Consider the following 21,563-nt stretch of genomic DNA (forward strand, 5'->3'; position numbering starts at 1 on the left):
ACACTTTATTAATCCCATATTAAACTCGTGTTGTCCAAGCCTCTTCAAAGAGTTATTGCAGATGGCTGTGGAAGGATCTCCTGTAGTGGTCTGTATTACAGCGGTTCCGCAAAAAGCCTCTGATCTGACACACTGACACTCAGGGTTGTCCATCATTTTCTTGATTATAATGAAGGTTCCTTCTTTGCACACTGATCTCCTGTGGCTCCACAGCAGAATCAGCCTTCTTTAATAGGATGTTTAGCCGTTTTGTGCCCTTGGCTCTGATGCCGCTACCCGATGGCGGAAGAGGTTAAACTCGCCACGACGAGGTTATAAAAGATCTGCAACATCTTGCTGCAAACATCACAGGACCTACATTCCTAAATTAGCTACATTTAGCCTCATACAATATGAAACACACACCAATTTCCTAACTTCTTTCCTAACATATATATATATATATATATATATATATATATATATATATATATATATATATATATATATATATATATATATATATATATATATATATATCTCATTATATACTCTACTACCCCACCACATCCTGCAGATCTGACCTATCTGGAAACAGAAGTTTATCTGATTTCCAAATTTTTTTTATTTTTATTTTTTTTTGTCGTAAGATCTAAAAATCTGTTTATTTCCTTTAGTTTGGTTAGAAAAAAAATGTGCGTGGAAAATAAAATATACAGTGGAAATGAAAGGTGCAGATTTGTTAGAAATATCACCGAGGCAGTTAGCATCTTATTTTATCTTATCTTACGCTTGTTTACAGCAATCGCTAAGAGAGGCAAACTGATGTAAATCCTCAGAAATTCTTTCGACACCCCATCATCATTTTCCCCAGCGAAGCGCCTTAGTGTTAGTGTGGCAACCATTTTTACCTAGAAAGGATGAGAAGGCTAAGAGAAAATAGCTTCTTTTTTTTTTCCTCAGCAGACGTAAGATGTTTCCTCTGTAGACTCATTGCTTATTCATTTTTAGGTCATGTCTGTATACGGGGGAAAGAGGAGAAGATTACTAATAAACTGAAACCTCAAACATCAAGTACGGTTGCCAAGAAGACGGAGAAAAAAAAAACAACTCACGGTTTGACTGCAGACACATAAGGGAGGAGATTGATGACACGCTGGGGTTCCAGTGCTCTGTTATCAGTCATCATAAAAAATAAAAAAATGTAAAAAAAAAAAAAAGAAACGCCTTTCAGCATCATAGCTTCGCAAATGCAAACCTCACCATGTATGATAAATTTCAAACAAGTCAGGTGGATTCAGTGAAATAAACAATGTAGCAGCAGGTATTAAAAAATTATATAAAAACACTGAAGATTTTACGAAGGCGTAGAGAAGAAGGACGTTACACGGGTACAAAAGGAGCCACCAGACAGCCGAATTACACAATCTGAGGAGCTTTAATGATCCTTACTGATCCTTGCAATAAGTCCAGAAACTTGCTTAAATATAACTTGAATTACTGCTTGAAAAAATCTGTTTCAACTCCAGCTGACCTCAGGATCTAATTTGACTGCTGTCCATATAAAGGGAGATGAGGCCTGCACACAACTTTGCACTTACAGCAGTTTGTATTTCTTGAAGCCACCCAGCAGTCACAGTACGCCGCACATAACGCCCGCTGACCAGAGCAGAGTTGCATCCTGGGAGGGAAGAAGGATAAATAGTAAACCTGCCTTCTGTTTTCTTGTCCGAAGTCAGTGGAATAGTTTGCCAAATGAGATTTATAACGTCCTAGTTTCAAAATGTTTGTATATCTGTCAAAAAAAACAAAAAATTGGCTATTTCTTTAGACACATTTACACTCAATAATGATAGACACGTGAGTAAAGCAATGGTTTTCCTAAGTGCTTATGGTTTGAGTCCAGTAGGATGTGAATCATGATGTATAGAATGCAAATATTTGTAATTAGTTTTCATCCAAGTTTATCATCATTACATTGAATCTGACATTTAAAAATGTCAAATTTAGTTAATTATTAGTGGATGTTTTTCTAAAGGTCTTCTTCAGCTACTTCTTTTTGCTTAGTTCTTAAATTACAACTTTTCTTTTCTTTCAACCAGCAAATATTTGACGCGCTACAGAGAGAAGCAGGAATGTGACCTCATGCACAAGGGATAAGTTTCATCTTCCAGCGTCCGTTCAAGTGATGTTCGACGAAACCCTAAGTTTCCTGTCAGGAACAATGAGAAGGAAAACAGATTTTGATTCAGCACAGACTGACTCAATGTACATCGCTATAAATAAACTGAGCATTATTTACAAAGGAATACAAAAAAAAAGTGGGCTGTTTCATTGTTGTTTCAGATATTCAGATATGCCAAAAGAAAAATCAAATCAAATCTCACTGACAAGACCATTTGGCATTTTGTGCAGGGCGATTTTGCTGCTTTTTTTTTTTCCCCCCCAGACAAACATTGCATGATGTTTTTAACCCAAACCATAGCATTTCTGAAGCTCCTCTGAGGGCCAGAGCTTGTCATCGCCAAGGGAGCGTCTATCATTTTACAGTTGGCTGTTGACTTAGAAATACGAGATGTTTTTGGGAGGGCCGAAAGAAAATCCTCAACCCCGGTCACTTCAGCTCAGACCGGGTCCTTGGTTGGACTCTCTGCCCTGGATCAAATTGAAACATACGTGATATTTTATTGCTTATTTTCTTTCTGTTGTTGGTTTACAGTCTCTCTAATCAGCCGAACCTGCGTTAATAAATGTTATGGTTGGAAACGGTTTAAAAAAAAAAAAAAAAAATCACAATCACAGCGGACTGTTTGCTTTGCCGTTAGACTTTTTAAAGCCAAGTGAAGGACAGAAACACCCACAGAGTCGATGCGCAAGTGCCTCCTAGCTGTTAGTTCAGCTGTGATTGATTGGTTTCTACGATGCGAAGAGTCGACGAGAACGTAGGATTATTTATATGCTCGACTGCCTAATAAAAATATCCCGTCGTTCATATCGAGGTGAACCGTTGAGGTTACCCCACCGTCTGCGTCCGGACAGGAGGTCCAGCGTCCGCGAGACGCGCTCGTCGTCAACTTTACTGGTTACATTTGTCCAGTTGGTTGTTAGCAGAAATGATAAACGAACCGATCTGTTGGCAGCAGCTCATGAGTCTGATGGCTCCTTCCAGAAGATTAATGCAGCGCGTCACGAGGCTGACATGATCTCCAGCGGGCTTCTTGAACGCGACAATGAGTTCCTTGTACTCCGACGACCTCCGCCGTTATGCAATCGAGCACCTTTAGGATGTGGTGGAATGGGAGATTCGAGTTATGTTTGTGCAGAGAGGACAGATCTCTACTCTGTTATTTTCTGGAGTCAAAATTGCATGAAATTTTAGGCCTGGTTACATTTTTCTTTTTTCTTTTTTTTTTTTGAGGTCCGCACTTTATCAGCCACACAAATATTTTCCTCTTCTATACATGTCCAAGGATTTATGATGACAACCGTTGCTATTTTTGAGTGTTTCTTTCTGTGATTTCCTGACAAATGAAAGCAAAATAAACCACAATTTATTTATTTTTTTTCTTCATTTAAAGCAAATAATTATCTCAGTTTCCTCAGACCGCTGAAATCTGTGGTGTAATATTGGGATCATAAAAAGGGAAAATGATATGAAGGACAGTTTCAGCGTGGGCTCTTTTGTGCCGGCAGGACGCCATCGTTACCATCACCTTCTTTATCCGCCAGGATATAAAGCACATCTAAAGCTGAAGATGTTATTTCGACGTTATTAACACTTGCAGTTGTTTATTCTGCAAAATCATCTATGAAAGCATAATATAATGTGCAGTGGTTACTTCAAGTGACTCACTGGATCAAATATGAATCGCAGAGTTTGCTCAGTTTGTTAAGGTTGCACATCTTTTTGCAGCGATAACACATTGTGAGGTTTTAATAACTGAAGTGACGACTACACCCAGCAGTCAGTGAGGGAGAGACAGTTGACACGTGGATAGAGCAGCACAGGCATCCCAAGGCGAATAGCTGTTCACACAAATACAGATTAGACTCAGTCACTAGTCATGGTTTTGTGCTGCAAGAGGAAGCTGGAGTACCTGTAGAAACGGCCTCAAAGAAAGTCCCCAGATGAGATCTAAACAGTTTTTTTTTTTTGTTTTTTTTTAACACTGTTACCCAACACGCCACCATGCAGTCCTCAGCAAAATCCAAAAGTGGGGGGGAAAAAATGAAATTTGCGGGTTATCATGTGAGTGTGAGTTTGACAAGCGGATATTAGCTTGCCACAGTGACTGGCAGACACCGGTTACAAATAAAAGCCATCTTTTTTTCTCGCTCACTTCTGATGTCTGCTTTTATTCCACAACAGAGTTCAGATCCAGATCCAGCTTTCGTCCAAACCAGAGAATAAGTCACACGTATTGCTGTACGGAGTGATGCAGTTTGAGGTTGTTTTTTTTTGTTTTTTTTTTTTTTTAGTGCTTAGGCTGCCCACTTTGAACATTAGCAACAAGCGGACACAGTAGTACCAAACGCTCGTTTTGAACCGATGCGACCGCACGTCCGTCTGAATGTTTGTGTTCACTGTCTTCCAGCCTCACAGTGGATGGCATCAAAGATTATAATGCCAGGGAGTTTTCATCTCCTTTCAGTTTGCTGTGTGCTAGTATTTGGGACTCTGTTACACCTTTCAGATTCAGAAACTCGCTCAGAACCGTGGCTGAGTGACTCCATCCGTGCCCTGCGTCGCCACCGTCGGCTGGCTGAGTAACAGTGGGGAAAAAAGATGAGCTTCGTATCTAAAGAAATCCACCACTGATACCTTTCTACATATCAGAGATTTGTTAAGGCTGCTAAAATGGAGTTCATGTCTTCTCTAGTCTCTGGTAACATTCACCAGCCTCAGGTTCTGTTTAGCTTTTAAAGCTCTAAAGGAAACCGTCACCCCTTCACTGCAATTTTCCTCTCTCGGACCAAACTTGCTTGTTCCTGTTTCCACCAATTCAGGTCTTGCTCTTCGCAAAAGCGTCGCCGGTTTTGACCAGCTTGAGCCAGTGTCCTTTTCTTCCCTCACAGAGGTAGTTAAAAAGCTGCAGCCAACAAGTCGCCCTTTCAGGTTTCGCTCCTGCTCATTTTCTGAAAGATGCCTTCAATAAATCAGCTCTAAAAAAAAATAAGAGGCTTGATTCAGAATATGTTCCATCTTCCCTTTAACATGCTACAGGTCAGCCTCTTGTCAAATACAAAAGAGAGAGAGAACTGTAGATGAACGTCTAAACTTCCGTTTCGGTCAAAGGTTTTAGAGAAGATTTTTTTGGGCAACATGGTGCTGTGTGGAGATTTTCTCCAGCAAGAAGAGAAGCACATGTACTAAAAGCAGCCAGGTGGCGTCTTTTAAGTGGCGGCTGCAAAGGGTTGACTGAACTGCCCAGTCAAAGGCCAGAACAAAGTACATTTAAGAATCTGTGCCGTGACTTAAACCGTTCATGGACACGTGATCTGATCTGACCAATGATGTGACATGTAGCAAAGAAGAATGAACAAAAGAAATTTCACACAGCGTGCCGTCCTTCTTTTGTTCTCAGATGAAATATCTGAATAAACCATGTTCCATTTTCCTTTTTTATAAGTAGTCACAACACACTTACGTTTTGGTGGTAATGTGAGAAAAAGTGAAAAAAAAAAAAAAACCATAAGCGGAGAGAATGTGTTTTGTTTTCCAAAGCGGTGTAGGCGACTTCATTGCATACCTTCGCATTGCGAGCCGCATGCGTTGCTCAGTAGCTTGATGCGTTGCGCGTCTGGTGGCTCTGGCGCGCCCCGCAGACTTTTGGCTTGACAGAGTGGAAATGTTGCGATGTGGAATTAGCAATTTGGCTGCACAAAACGAAGAAACTGTGCATGGAATGAATGAAATCTCCTCTCGCTGCCATTTCCCGACCTTAGACAAACACCTGACAAGAGTCGGCCACGCGGGCCAAAAAAAGACTGCGTGCGTCGGGTTTAGTGGTTATTTATTGCGCCCGGAGTCTTGTGAGATGTCTTTATGTGAACTCTGTGTATCATGTTACCACAGGAGATGATTTTTCAGCTGGCCTGGTTTGGCCAAACGACAGTTTCAGGCATTTCATAGAGTCCCCTCGGCATTAGAGCCGTTTGGTTTCACACGGCCAGCTCTTCGCTCACCGTTAGGGATTTAAGTTTTTCATTCATTTTTCCACTATTTAGCTGCAGTTATTCCCACTCGGACCCCGAGCCCGCCGGTATGAGCGTAGGGTGGAAGTTGGAAAGTGTCCCCGACCGTACAGCTCGTCCAGTGAGCAGTGTCAGGGAGGGAGCAGCGGTGGACACGCTGGTCTCAGACAGCCATGTCTTTGTAAACCAGCATCAGGGACACAGCATGATGGATGGAGTGTCTTAACGAACCAACGTGAGTTTGAGCCTGGCAGCACATGAAACCAGAAGGGTTTTGGGGGTTTTTTTCATACGTCCCGGTCGCTTACTTGTCTTTACCACCAGCAAAAATTCAGCAATTTGTCTTTTTTTGAAACTGCTGTTATATTTTTAATTCACAATTTGACCATGGTGGTATCTGTTTGTCATATTCAAATTATGGCACCACATCCTGTTGGGACAGTTTGACTTGTTTTTGTCGTTGCCGTTTGGCTCGAAATGGAAAATAAAAATCAGTCTGGTGTTTCCAACGGGTTAGTAACAATGTGTGTGGGGTTACCAGGTTACGCCCAGTAATAGGTCTAATTAAACTCTACTGCTTCATCACAATGCGGTAGAAGCTCATAAAGTTTATTTCAGTCATTTAACTTAAAACGTCAAACTTGCTTATACAGATAAAATCAGGTACTTACATTGTATAAAAAGGTAAATACACTCAAATTTACATGGATTCCATTAGCTGAAGGCCAGTAAAAATAAAAATAAGATTGTTTCCAGATACTTGTTCAATCTCAGAAATTTACATTTCCTTTTATAAACCAGAACTTGAGTTAAATTGAAGCAATTTTTGTCTTTCCACGGGTTTGTAGGTCAACTTGGTTGTTGCCTCCAAACCTGTTCAAACTCTGATTACTCATTTTCTACAACACTTTGACTCAGGCCTTTGGAAAAACACTGACTTTGTTGTCCTTAAGCCGCTCTGTAACTAACCTGCGCTTCAGGTCAGCGTTCATTTGGAGAACCCGTTTGCGCTCGAGCCTGAATTTCCTGGCTGCTGTCCAGAGATTTTGCTGGGATGTTTCTCCACAACCTGCGTTGCCATGTGGAGAGCACACACACAGCAGGATGCCGCCGACCCCGTTTTTCCCAGTTGGGATTGTGTGCTTGGATTTGCGAGCTTTCCTATACTTCCTGTAAATATATCAACGGTTGGTGTTACCGAAAACTTTTCATCAGAGTTTTAAGGGCCGTTTTAAGAAAAATCCTTTTGGAACTAAATGGAAAGCTTGTGCTGAACGAAATGATCAAATCATTTACTTCTGAGTACTTTTAGACAGCCGTGCATCGTCTTCATGTATTTAACCATTCGTGCTTTTAAAGCCTCCTTTTTGTTTGCCCCAACAGGAAGGCGGGCCTCATCCTCTCCCAGCTGGACGAGCTCTCTCTGTGGTGTAAGGGCCTCCTGCAGGAACCAAAGATCGGCCTTCGCCGGATGTCCCTCAAGTTCCTGTCCTGCCGCTACACCGACACCAAAGCCTTTGGGCTCAACTGGTCCGAGATGGGCCAGGACGTACACAAGGCCTGTGACGAGCAGACGCTCACCGTCATGTACAACGACTACGGAGAGCCCAAGGAGCTCTAGAGGTTTGAGTTTCCCAAAGATCAGCACCGTTTCCTCACAGTTTCCCAAGAAAACAAAACCGATTTTACATTCGGCTGGCAAGGCGGCTGAGAGTCACGTCTCATTTCTAAGTACTGCACATTATTTGAAGCATTACATGCTTGAAATAAAATTCAAGCATGATTTCTAGTCATTTTTCCAACTTTGGTAACCTGCTAAGGAAAGACAAAAGTTTATGTACAACTTGTCTTAAGCAAACTATATTCATGAGTTGGGTCTAAAAAGTTTCATGTTTCAAAGGTAAATCTGCTCAATTTACCCTGAAACAAAGTACTAATTATTAGCACTGCTCTGTAGCATCTCAGCTTTGGGTCAATCTGTAAACTTCTTTATTCTAATGAAGAGTTAAAATTAAAGAAATCTATTTTATATTAAAGGAATAGCAACAGTGGCCTCTACAAGTTTGAACTTAGATAGATCCACACTGTTACATGTGGTTTATATTAAATCCTCTCAAGACAACAGTTTTCATCAATACAATTCTCTAACTTGATCCGAATTAAAGTGTTGCTCTTGGCTAGCACCTACCAAACAATGAGATAAATAATCCCACTTTACATTGTGGCATTTATCTTATCTGCAAAACAGACAAGTTACTTTTTCTTTGAGCTTGAGAAGCTAATGGAGAGTGTTATGCATATGCATCTTAATAAATTAGGACATCATCAAAATGTTTCTTTATTTCAGTACTTCAATTTGAAAATTGAAACAAATGGACTCGATTTTCATTTTTATGGCCGTAGCTTACAGCTGATGAAATTCCCAAATTTGTTTGCTTAGCAGATTTGAAAATGACACAAGAGCAGTAAAAAAAAAGAGTGTTAAAAACGAAATGTAAAAATGTATGACCATACAGTGAATGCATTCAATAGTCGGTCCGGTCGCAGTCTGCCTTCGGCTCTGTTAGCGAAGTCCAGGTTGGCATTGCTTCATCTTCCTGTTGTTGTTTTGCTCACTTTTAATCACCATAGTTGTTTTTTTTTTCATCCACTCATTGCTCCAACAATATGTTTGGATGCAGTCCTCTTGCAAATAGCCGGCTTCTTGCTGGGTTATTTTCAATAGTTTTCCCTATTATCATGTAAGACATAATATTACATTTTTTTTAAATGAAATAATAGTTCGATTTTCCCATCTTTTGATTTCATTAGTTTTAAAGCCGCAGCATGTAACTTTTATGGAGACTATGCTTTGTATATGTTTGTTGAATCTGTCACTATGCTGTGACAGTATAAGATATGTAATCTGTGGTTGCGCCGCCATCTGCAGAAAAGACCAATCAGAGGCAGGAGGAGGAGGGTCTTAGCGCTGTCAATCACCCTCATGTACAGCTATTGTAAAAGTTACATATTTTAGCTTCAAGCTATGAAACTAATCAAAATTATTGGAAATAATTTATATTAGTGCAATAGGTGCATAATTAGGCATTTTAATGACGCCTTAATCCACTGATGCTGTCCTGAATTGTCGCTGGGCAGAATTTTCTCTCTTTGGTGGGCCTCTGTATTGAACTATGCTGGTAGAAAGGTAAGCAAAGTACATGGAAGAATTGTGGAGCTGTTTTAGAGATTAAAAAAAAAAAGGTTTACACTGTACATAACATTATCATGAAGTTTTAGCAACGACATATATATAACCTGAATGTAGTGTTGATACTTACTTATTTACCGTTGTAAACTATTTGTTTGAAATAACTCAAACTCAAGCCGCGTTGACTTACTTCAGTAATAACATTTAAAAAAAATTCAAACAGTATTTTCTTAACCTTCTTAATGTTCAAACAACATCAGTTTTAACCAGCAGTAAATCGACACTAAAGCTGCAAAACAGCTGTGTCTTAATATTTAAAACATTTGTTTGTTTGTCATTTAAATGTAATGATTTGGTCTGGAAAACATCTCATTTTGTGCTTGAAACAATTTTCTTTAACTTCGTGTATAATTTTAATAACACGTCTGACGGCCATGTCGATGATTGATGTCAGAATTTTTTTTTTCTTTTTAACAAATCTAAAGTGTGAATACTAAAATAAACGCCTGTAGATTTTTGTATAGATAGTAATACATAATTACATCACGAGTTAATCTTTTACTCCTGTATATACGATATACTCTATGTGATATTTTACTGCATTGATGTGTGCTTTAGTCGATATCTTAACAAACCTGCATATAAGTTGTGTATTGTAGTTTTTGCAAGATTAATGCACTGATTTTGTCCCTGTGAGTGATATGATTGTAATTTGGGAACATCGACTTTTGGAGCAGGTTGGGGGTGAAATTAAGGACCATTAAAAAAAAAAAAAAAAAAAAAAACGAAATCCGTTTTTATCTTTGAAAATGTTTCTGATCTGCATGAAATCATGTTTATCATATGTGTCAAATAAACTACTGAGTTTTCATGTTGATCTTTGCTACTTTAAGCAACGGAGGCTACGAAACACTTACCAATGAAGTTTTTCACGGCACTAATGGTTTGTCTGTCAAATCTTTAATTTGTGCTCCACAGATGTTCCTGCTCCTGTTTTACTGTCAGGACAGCATTGAGACTGGTGTTGCTAATTGTTGTTGCAGTTCTGACCTCAGTGCTCAGACTGCTGCCCAAATGTTTCATTGAAATAAAATAATCCTTGAAAAATGTGTACGATTTGTGTGCGTCATGTATAGCTATCCAGGTTCTGAAAGTTCATTGTTGCCAGATTTTTGTACATTTAATGTAAAATTTGATTGGGTTCTACAAAGCATTTTTATGATGCATTACTCTCTCTCCAATTTGCAATGCAGATTTTAGACAGTGGTTGGGTTCGCAGCGAAAATCCCAAAAACTATGATGACTTCCTACTTTAATAGTTTACATACCAGATATACCTTAATACGCATTAACATTCCCAGTGGAAACTGTCGTAGCACTAATGGAAAAGCTAACATCAATAGTGATTTTTATTTCTGCTGTCTGGGTTACAGCCAATCAGAGCTCTTGGTCTGGCTGTGTAGCAAACGCCAGCCAATAGCATGTCAGCTTTCCAAATGGCATTTCAAATATGATGATGATAATGATCGCTATTCTCGACCGGCCTCTTTTTTTCTTCCTTGGTTTGCAGTTATTACATTTCCAGATGCTGGATGAAGTGGTGCAGAGTGAGATGTTCAAAGAATGAACACCAGTTCAAAAGGCAGCCCTGCTCTAAGCATCTCCTGTTTGTTGCGTTCCTGTGACTGCATGACGCCGTTTGTTCATTTAATGGGTTGTAACAAACTTCTGAGGCCTTCACATCTCAACTTTTTATTTTATTTTAACAATTTAAGTGGCTTCTGTAAGCAACTGGTGAATTTTATAAAATATATGCAACTATATCTGAGAGAATTAAGCATGTTTTAAACATTTAATTCTACTGGAGTAAAGTACAAGCAAAACAAATGTAAAAAAGTAAAATAATGTAAAGACTCATTCTATGCAGATTACATTTCTCAGCAGCTCACATGTGCTGTTTGGGTCAGAGGAATGTTATGTAAAGTATTCTTAATTTAATCACCTTAACCCCTTTATAAACAGAGATATCAGTCAAAAAGGACATGATTCAGGTCTGTATAAAGTTGGAATTTATTATATTGAGTACAAAGTACAGTAAAATATCACAATATACTTTAATTGATCCTATGTACTGATGTGTTCCCTCGTATTGGTTGGTGACTTGACACCAGAATCTGTCTGGACATGGATGAAGTCTGTGCTGAGTGAATGGACTGCCTTACACTTCTGTTCATCTCACCTTCACCGTATGTGCAGGTTTGTTTCAGTGGTACTGATAAGAGCATAGAGAGGATAATACATGTGTTTACAGTCAATATCTGAAATTACACAATGTTCATTTAGATTTAAGAGTAACTGTCTTAACTGAGCAACTAGACACGCGTCCATGCACTGCCGCTTCGGGAAGCCCAGCTGCATAAGACAGTAGCACAATAACATAACGTGAACAGTGACATAAATATAGCAATGACCTGTTTGACTTATAGGTGGCCTTGTGGGATATACTGGATGATGCAGATATACGATCTATACACATTAGTCTATACATGTGTTTCTCCAGTAGCCTTCGGCTGTGAGGAGCGGCCCGACTCTAATAGGATCCAGAAACGTAATTGAGCTCATTGATAAATGATTTGATCCAATTATGATGACTTTATTTCTGCAGGAGGGCTGCAGTGTGCTAGGTTCTGATCTCCAAAACAACCTTTTCTAATCTCTTACATCTCAGCTAGGAGCAAGGAAACGTATCATGTCTGGACGTCATTCGATGTAATGACTCATTGGATGCAGCTTAGCAAGAAAATGAAATACAATGGCATTTAGTCACAATCTTTGTATTGAAAAATGTTACACATCTGATTTTTTTTTTTTTTTTTTTTTTTTTACTCGTGGTGAATGTGATGCAGTTCGACTTTTGCTTAAGACAACTTCAGCTTCCTTTCATCTCTGCATCTTATTGCATTCCTCCCCCGGTTCCACCTCCTCAGTCCAAGGTTTTTACTTTGCTCTTGTTTTCTTCGGCATCTGGATCACGGCAAGTGCACTCGTCCTCGCTGCAGTCCGCTCCAAACTGGATGACCTGTCGGTAAACAAACAGAATGATCTGCTAATCGAATTCCCAGACCTGCTGCAGAGATTCAGATCTGTAGCTCTTGTTCTCTGGAAAGCTGCGTGCCTCCTTACAGATGTCTTCTGTTTTTGCCTTTTTGTCACACTCGAGCATTTTAGATCAGCAGACAGATTTAAATATCAGACAAAGATAGCCCAACTAAGTCTGAATAGATGTTTTTGAATGATTGCACAAAGGGAAAAATGTAATCCAAACCAATCTTTAGCTCAGCTCAAATTGGGTTATGCAGCAAAACGGATGATGTGAGAAGCAGAGGGCAAGTCCAAATTTCAATACTTATAAAAATTGAAAGCTTTTGTCACTGAAGCATAGGCCATTCATGCTTCAGTGTAGCAGAATTAAAACAATTCTGGAAAGAAAATGTTATAGTGGCACCAGTTATTAGGTTTTACATTGAGTCTTGAACAGATTTTTTTTCCCATAATAAATTATTTAAAAACTGAAATCTCTTCGGAATGGGGGGGCAAAAACCAGTCAACCAATATTTTCTTAAATTAATTTAAAACATTTTAAGGCAGTAATTTTAGATAAATGAATTGAAGGCTTTTTAAGAATGCATTGACGCCCTGTAAATGGAGGAAAAACAAAACAAGTCAAAGTGTTGTGAAATACGGAGAATAAGAATAGACTTTAAGAGGGCCTCCCAGCTGAGTTGTTACATTTCAACTGTTGCAAGGAGCAAAACTCTGAATGGCAAAACCAGACAATAAAAACCGCGTTTGCTTGGACCAACCACGCAGCACTGTGCCGGTGCTGAAAGGCGAGCGCCCTCCCCAGATAGCACACGACGTTAAATCAACGTTGAATTACAGTTAGAATTGTTGATTTGTGGTTGAAGTTGACAAATGACGGTGGATCACCCATCAAACAACCATCCACCTCTAGCCAATTAACTAACGTTTAAACTGTGTCATTGAATCAATGTTGTTTTGTGGTTGAAATCTAATGAATGAAATGCCGATGTCTGATCAATATCTGATCAATGTTGAATCAATGTCGGCTGTTTTGCTGCACCCCTTCTTCCCTTCCTCTCCTCCTCATCAGCGCTCTGGGTCAGAGCATTTTATTACTGAGTGGAGGTTATCACATTTAAATTGACCACTGTAAAGGATAGTGGGTGATGATTCCTTTCTGTACATTTTCTTACTTGTTCATAACACTTCTGACTGTTTGTCTGTGATATATTGACACAAAAACATCTACAACTTACTACAAGGAGTGGAGCGGTCCACCCCCACCATTTACATGAGTGGGATGTCCCAACCACAAAGCTGCTTCGCTGTTGGCTTCTTGGCAAAAGATGTTAATTCAATGTTGAATTATGATCACAAAGGTTGAATCTATGGTTAAGGTCAACGACAGAAGTTGGATCAACCATCAAACAACCATTCAATTCTAGCCAATTAACATCCATTGATTGAAATGCCAACATCAAATCCAGTGTTTTTCAGCACCGGTCCACCAGGCACACTGCCCTGCAAGTTTTAGGCATTTCCCTAATTCAGCACACATGATTTTAATTGACATCTGATTAACAGGGTTTTGCTGCACTGAAAGCACGCAGGTCAGTTTGATTGAGGATAAGGTTTGGGGAAGAACTAGCAATCTAAATGTTTAATCAATGTAAGCTGTTTTTTGCAGTAGCCAAATGAGTGTTGAATCAACATTGATTCAATGTAAAATCAACACAAATATGCGTGCAGATCCACGTTCACATGATGGTTGAATCAACGTTGATATAATGTCAGTTATGGTTGAAACCCTAACGATTCAACATACAAGTGACCGACCACTTTCAATGTTGTTTCAATGTCAGCGTTCAACGTTGATTCAATGTTTCTGGCTGACATTGATTCAATGTGGTTTCAATCATTCTGTGCTATCTGGGTCGGTACTCGTCACCTCTCCTCACGGCTTCAAAGAGAGCTCAAACAGCCCTCAGAAGGCAGATAAAGAGCACATCAAATGATCAGACGCTGGCCTTTGAGCGGCGAGAGAGCCTTGTCGGTTGTTCAGGAGGAGGGAGGAGCGCGCCGCCGTGGAGATGAACGGATGAACACATGTTAGGAATCAACAACAAGAGGCTGCCTGCTCTCGTCTAGGAAGCGAGCCATCACCACAGGTTGCAAAATAAACTCTGGTGCCCCGTGAAGCAGTCTGTTGCAAGAAATATAAACATTTGCTCCCGGAGAAAAGGAGTGGAAGGAAGACTGGGAAAAAGAAACGGGGAGTGGGAGGCAGAGGGAGGGGGAGAAAAAAAAAAAAACGATGACGACAGCGCGCAGTACGAGTTGGAGGGTAACGAACGTCGCCGCTAATTGCGCACCGCTTTACAGAGTGCGAGAGAGTGGATGGTTCGGGTGGGGAGCGGCTTCACCAAGGGCTCTTAACAAGCTGCAGGAAGGCACCAGCAGTGCCATCTAAGATGAGTTGGCACTCCTGTTAAATATTTCTCTAACGGTTTCATTCTGATTCAGGGATGCCAACTTCCAGCGAGCCTAAGAGCACTCCATTTTTTGAAGCTTCCTAACAACCTTTGGACGGGGTTCTGTTGCTTCATGCACACAAACAAAAGCCAAGTCCTTTGGGTGTTTCTGAGCATGTAAAAGTTACCTCCCACTGTTTACTGCAACACACTGAAAAATAGAGCACACATGACGAGAAAGCTTCAATAAGAAGCAGTCGGCTTTGCATGCAATGAGAACCAAACAAGCCTTGCTGCTTCGTCTCTTTGGTAGACACACACACACAGATTCCTATTAAGTCAAAGAACGTGGAACTTGGAGCACATTCACAATCCCTTTTGAAAAAAAAGAAACTGTACTTCTTGAACTTTTACACATCATTTCAGATTTCAACAACAAACTTTAGTGTGTTTAATGGAGGTTTTTACAGATAAAAATTAGAAAAGTCTGACGTACAATTTCTGTTCAGTTCCACCGAGTCGATATTTCGTAGAATCGCCTATCACAGATTGAAACGTGTTTTGGGGCCATTAGACCGTTTTAGCACTTTAATCTAACCCTGTAAACTTTGCCCATATTGTTATCGTCTTTGTCTAGGTAGATGTGTTTTCCATCTTCAAACTATTTTTCAGGACTGTCCTGTATTAAGCTCCATTTTCCAGCAACGTTCCCTGCTGAAGAGAAACCTCTCCACCACATGATACCGTCATCACTGAGCTTCACAGTGGAGATTTTGTGCAATGCTAGGTTTTTTTTCCACATATACCGTGTTATCTGTAGGCCTGATTTGTGGATTTCACAACTCATAACTGTACTGTCAGCAGATTTTCCCCCTTCAAATTATGGATTTATGTAACTCCAAAGCCTGCATGGGCAACTTCAGTGTTTCTCTAACTATTCCTCTCCTTGTCCGCCCATTTAGTTTAACTCTGTCTCTCTTTTTTGCCATACTTTTTCCATTCATAGATGATAAGACTGAACAGAGCTCAATGTGTTGTTTAGTGTTCAGGATATTTTGATAAGCTAACCCTGCTTTCAAATTCTCCACAATGTTTAACTAAATGCCTTGTTTGTTGGTCTCATGATCTTGTTTGCTCACCAAAAAGCTGCATTTTATTTCTTAATTCGCATATAATTAAACTTGTGTTTGTTTAGGGGTATCAGAGTAAATGGATTTGAACAAAGTTAAGATATTTACACAAAACCACCCTATTATTTCATTCCACTGAAGCATCCATGCACTACTCTGTTGGTTTACCGCATCAAGAATCCCAATGTAGGTACATGTCATTTTCTTTTTGTGAAGTGTCAAAATGTGAAGGGTTTGATGGACAGAATTGTTTTCCAAGATGCAGTAGTGGCAGAAATGTTAGCTCCTCATCTGTGTGTTTGAGATTTGTATAAAACAAAAATGTAACAAACTGGAGTGAAACCCAGTGCATCATTTTCTCAAGTACCAGCGGAGGAAAAAAGACCATCCTGTGTTGAAAGCCTGTAATTTGTCACACCTGCATGACTCCATAGAAACGGTGAATTTTTGCAAAGACACCCACCAACCCTCCCCCTCTCCTCCCCTCCAGTCCCAATCCCTGCTCCGTAGCTCTGCTGCAGTCGCGGTCAGGATGCTGACTCTCCCACCAACTGAGCTTACTTCCTCAAAATACGACCCCCGCTTGCTGAGCTGCTGTTTTACAGTGGCCGAGGAAACCGCAGAGCGTCAGACACCTCTAGCTGCTCCCACACTTAGAAACCCCCCCATACCACCACCTCCCCCTCTGTACTCCAGTAAAGTAAAAGCAGTTAGTGGCAGTCTGGCAGCTCATTTATTATGACGGCAGCTACAGACTCACTGAACTCCTGCTCGGCTGAGGAAGGAGCTGCCAGTGAGTCATGGCGTGCTGCGGACATGAAGGAGACAGCGGAGGTTCGGCCAACTGTAGGCTGTACGAGTTAACGGGCAGGGCCCCCCGAATGAGGGAATATGTGGCTATACAGTAGCCAAAGAAGGGGTATATTGAAAAAAAAAGTGGCGGGGGAGGAGGGTGGACTTCCCTAATGTCCACATGGGAGAGACGTTGTCATGAAAGCATGGAAAAATAAGAAGAAAAATGTGTTTATCCAGGGGCAGCTGAGGGAACAAATGGCTTGTGGTTTCCTGCGCTGCTTGACCTGGACTCACTCATTATTATTCATACCATTTCTCCTAGCCACCCAATAGGTGCAGTAGCCATTTAGCACAATTACTGCAATGAGATACTTTCTTTAGTGAGCAAACATCCAGCGATTTCCTAAAATGTATTATGCCTGAACCATAAAGAATCCTTCTATAGTCAGTTCATCTCTTAGATTCCTTATGCAGCTTTTAGTGACAGAAAAATCAGAAGCAGGGAGTTGTACATAGGTGCAAACTTGTGTTTTTACAATGTGTACAAGTCCGCTCTGTTGTTTCTGAGCACATTAAACAGACCAAACAGCCACATCCACTAAAAGGAGAAAGGAAACTAACATGAATCTGTGTTTATTTGCTTAGCAGAGGTCTCCTGCACCGCAGCGCAGCATTCCTGCCAAAACCGACTCTTTTCTACAACTGTAAACAGGAAGAATCTGAGTCTGAATGCAGCTTTAGCATCTAAGCTTCATAATGATTCCAGAATACTAAACTCTGTCCTAAGAGTCTGATGGAAAACACATCTGACAGCGTTAAAAGGGAGGGAAATCGATACCTTTCGGGTGGAGAGCGTGGACGAGCAGCAGTCTCCTCCGTCGTACTGGCAGTAGGCCCGGTTGTTGATGGTGTCGCACCAGCCGTCCCCTCCAAAAGGCTAAACAGGAGAAAAACAAGAATCAGGAGACGATCTTCCTGCAAACTGTCATTTCACCCCCCCCCCCCCCCACACACACACACACACACCTCACACAGCACAAAAGGCTGGGAGGGCAGAAGATGAAACCATGACTCAAGACTTTACCAGAAAACAGATTTTCTCGAAGTTGCTCACATCGTCATACAATTAAGTTGTTTGGGACAAAATGTCAGCGAGACAGATCAAAATAAACGCAGAGTATTTCAAGTCTGATCCAAGCTGCATAATCAGAAATATCTGAAAATCTGTTGTGAGTTTAACGGTGGCTTTAACAGGGTGGCCAATGAAAAACAAACAATGACCTCCGTCCAGACCTGGATGTTTGTTCAACAAAAAAAATCTGATTTCCGAAGCAAAGTAAACCAAGTCGCAGCGATTGACGTAAATCCAATAAAAGTAGCTTAAAGTCTGGCAGCAAAACAAAAAAATCTTCTTCCTTTTATTTTCACTGCAACAGTAGATGTAGTAACAAACAATAAAGAAGTCCCACATGTTGAAGTTGCATTACTCTACAAAATAATTTTTCTTTGATCCGTAATATTGGGTTTGATCCTACTGCGTACAGATTACACAGAGTCATGTAAGCGTTTATGTTTGGTACTTTACGTCCTTTTTTTGCCCATCATAAACCAAAGTTTCAGGTCCACCTGGAAGTCAAGGTCCCAAAGTCTAGAGGAAGCTTGAAAAAGCCCGGATACCAAGTTGCTCGAGGGCCAGTGAGAGGTTGTGAAAAGTCAGTGATATTTTGGGGAGTTATGTCATGTTTTATCATGTCCAGACCCAGAATAGCCATTTACCTTTGGTACGACCTCGTGCCGGCATGCCAATAACCGTGGAGGATGTTGTAAAAGGAAATATAGTCACCCCTTAAATCCCAAGTATATCTCCAACATTTATCCGTCCTCTGAAGATCTTAAGGAAAGTGGTAGCATGGATGAATTATAGCTTTCGGGCCACAAAGGTCTGTATAAAATTCTTCCAGCAGAACAGCCGGGATCTCCAGTTGATATTTTTGGCTTGGCCTCCTCATATATTCTACAGCCATCCTTCAATATCTCCTGGCCTTATTTCCCGTTCAGTAAAACAGTCAAGGCTCCTTGTTAGCAGAATTGTAGTGCAGTACCTTGGTGGATCGCTGTGTACCCTGTAAAGTCAATATCCAGACCAGATGGTTTATGTTTTGAGCTGCAATAACACCGATGCCATATTTATATTGTATATCTGCATTGTAAATTGTTGACTATGTCAAAATCTTATCATTTTTCATTTTTAATGTTTGACCAGGACACATTCGGGTCGAGCTGAGATCATCAGCAGAAAAGAGACAAGTCATTAAGGAGAAGCTCTTCGCTACATTTTTTAGCTAATAATCGTCTTTGAGGGTTTTATTGAAGAGGGAAAAGGGCTGAAGATCAATGTGTGATTTGAAAAAGCCAAGCCTTAAATGGAAGATGATAAGAAACAGACTGTCGTGAACTGTTTGGTTGATATAATATATATTCAACACCAAAACTCATCTTTAGCACAGATCTTGTCTCCTCCCTGAGCGTTTTGATCGGTGGACGTTTCAGTGGTGTTTGTTCTTGCATATTTTACATTTGAACAGATGAATGTGGCACCTTCTGGCATCTGGGAATTGTTCCTACGGATGACTCAGACTTCTAATGATTTCTTGGCGTATTTATTTTTGATTTTCCTATCATGTCACTCAAGGCGGCGGCGTGTTTGAAGTGTTAGACTAACACGTTTGCCTCCATCTAACTCAAAAAGTTGGGAGTTAACCTATGAGAACCACACAAAGGTATTTATCACCTGGGTTTTTCCACATTGTTTAAATGCAAAACAACATGGTAGTCTTACTACTAAGACTACCAAGAGGCACGGTGTCTTTTCCACCTTTTAGGGCAATTTCTTTCTCATTAAATATATATTATAAACTCACTCAGAGGAGTTGAGTTTATCTTGGAATAAAGCATCTGTAAAGCTCTCAGGCAGAACTGTTAGAACTTGATGTTTTGTCTGTCTTTATAGTCCAAGGGCCCATTTTTTCGGAAGGAAATTCCAGAAACAAATAATCAGGTAGACTGTTAACTTTGTCCGGTCTCTTAAAGCTGCTGCGGGGAAGGATAAACTAAAGCTGCGGTCCCAGAGTATTTCAGAGGAGACAGTTGCCAAATGCGATGCTTAAGATTGATTAGTATGTAGCTCGATGCTTCCTGTGGTGGTCCTTTAGACAGTGAGATGTTGTGCATAAAAAATCTAAAGTGAAAGAAAACATTACATTGAGTATACTGATTAATGACCTGAGACCTTGAGTGCCTTTAAACTGCAGTCTGTGTGTTTGGGAAGATGCATAATATTTTCTGGTTTTGGCCTGCCTGCATGAGCAATATCATAAATCAATTTACTCAGAGGATATTAAGGACAGGAGCCTTTTCACATCTTATTTAGCTGACCTGATGCTAGCACTTTATAAATAAGCAGAGATACATTCAATATCTAGTACATTTTGGTTGTGCTTAGTGAGCTGATTGAAGAGGCAACTGGTGAAGATGGAAAGAAGCTGCTGCTGAGAAGATTTCTGCAGATTTCCTGATTCGATGTGAATCCCCTACCTTTCCTAAATAAATAGCTATTACATAAATAAATCTACTTAATTGTCCTGTTTCTGACTAAATGCTAGCATTGGCAGCAAAGCACTATCCAAGTTACTACTTCAAATTATCTCAAACAAAATAGATTAGATTCTAGAAACTATTTTTTGCGACATAAAGTTATTTGTTTGAAAGGAAATTTTACTCTTTTTTTTCTGGGTAAAATTTGTTCCACCTTCCTTACCACTGGATGGCGGTAATGCATCATTAGTTGTTTTTTAAACTCAGGCAAACAAGAAGAATATGTTCTTTCTGAATCTCAAAGTCGGAGACGGAAGAATGCCAAAAAGTTGTCCAGAGTTACTATGAGAGGCAGGGCATTTTATTGACCAAGCTTTGAGGCAAACTCCACAAAATCAGACCCTGTCACTCCATCCTGGGTGTAATACCAAATTCTGCAACCCATCGTATTCTGTGGTCTCGCTGGTCTTTAATACTTACATGCAAATAAATACATGCAGTCGGTCTCTATGGTTACAAACTAGGATTGGTCACAGAATTTGGTGCAACACCTGGTCCAAGAGTTTCAAGTAGTGTGGTGAAGAATAGCTGAAGTACTTCTTGTAAATTTGCAATCACTCTGGGCTCGAGGTCGGGGTTTTAGAGAAATGATTTAAATGACTTTGATAAACTGTTCTATTTATCTACTACAAACTCCAACTTGAGCACAACGTGAAAGAGACACCAAACCAAAGCAATCGATTTCACAGGATCAACTTAAGTCCACTGACTTTGATGACTGGGTTTGACAATTTAAATTATTTCATAACTGCGCAACCACACAGGAGCTATGAAATAAATAAAAACACGGTGAAATGATTAAATATATTTTAAAATAAAAGTTTTCTTTAAAACTTTTTAAATTCATTATTTAAAAAGATGGATTTAATTATTTTTTGCATTTTTCTTAGTGCATTGATATATTTATGTATTGATGTATTTGATAATTTAATGTAGTAAAGAATTTAGTAGTGAATTAATTATGTTTTTAATCGTTTTATTATACATGTAATTAATGAATTAGCTAATTAATTAACAGGTGTGTGTTTTATGGTATTCTTACTTATATAATTTTGCCACCTCCAG

General features: G+C 39.9%; 2 protein-coding genes across 3 annotated transcripts in view; one reads left to right on the forward strand and one right to left on the reverse strand.

Moving 5' to 3' along the window:
• Positions 1 to 10,473, forward strand: part of astn1 (astrotactin 1) — a 343,361-nt gene extending 332,888 nt beyond the window's left edge. For both annotated transcript variants that reach the window (XM_088014719.1, XM_088014716.1), the window contains one exon: positions 7,558 to 10,473. In XM_088014719.1, coding sequence (XP_087870845.1) covers positions 7,558 to 7,795 — 238 coding nt within the window. In that variant the 3' untranslated portion in view covers positions 7,796 to 10,473. The remainder of the gene's footprint in view (positions 1 to 7,557) is intronic.
• A 943-nt stretch (positions 10,474 to 11,416) lies between these two features.
• Positions 11,417 to 21,563, reverse strand: part of pappa2 (pappalysin 2) — a 67,339-nt gene continuing 57,192 nt past the window's right edge. The window contains exons 26-27 of the mRNA XM_015011987.2: positions 17,683 to 17,781; positions 11,417 to 12,443 (exon numbers count right to left, since the gene is read on the reverse strand). Of these exons, the coding sequence (XP_014867473.2) occupies positions 12,348 to 12,443; positions 17,683 to 17,781 (195 nt within the window). The 3' untranslated portion in view covers positions 11,417 to 12,347. The remainder of the gene's footprint in view (positions 12,444 to 17,682; positions 17,782 to 21,563) is intronic.

This window comes from Poecilia mexicana, unplaced genomic scaffold, assembly GCF_051168715.1.
Source record: "Poecilia mexicana isolate PSO_F unplaced genomic scaffold, ASM5116871v1 scaffold_17, whole genome shotgun sequence".
Classification (NCBI taxonomy): domain Eukaryota; kingdom Metazoa; phylum Chordata; class Actinopteri; order Cyprinodontiformes; family Poeciliidae; genus Poecilia; species Poecilia mexicana.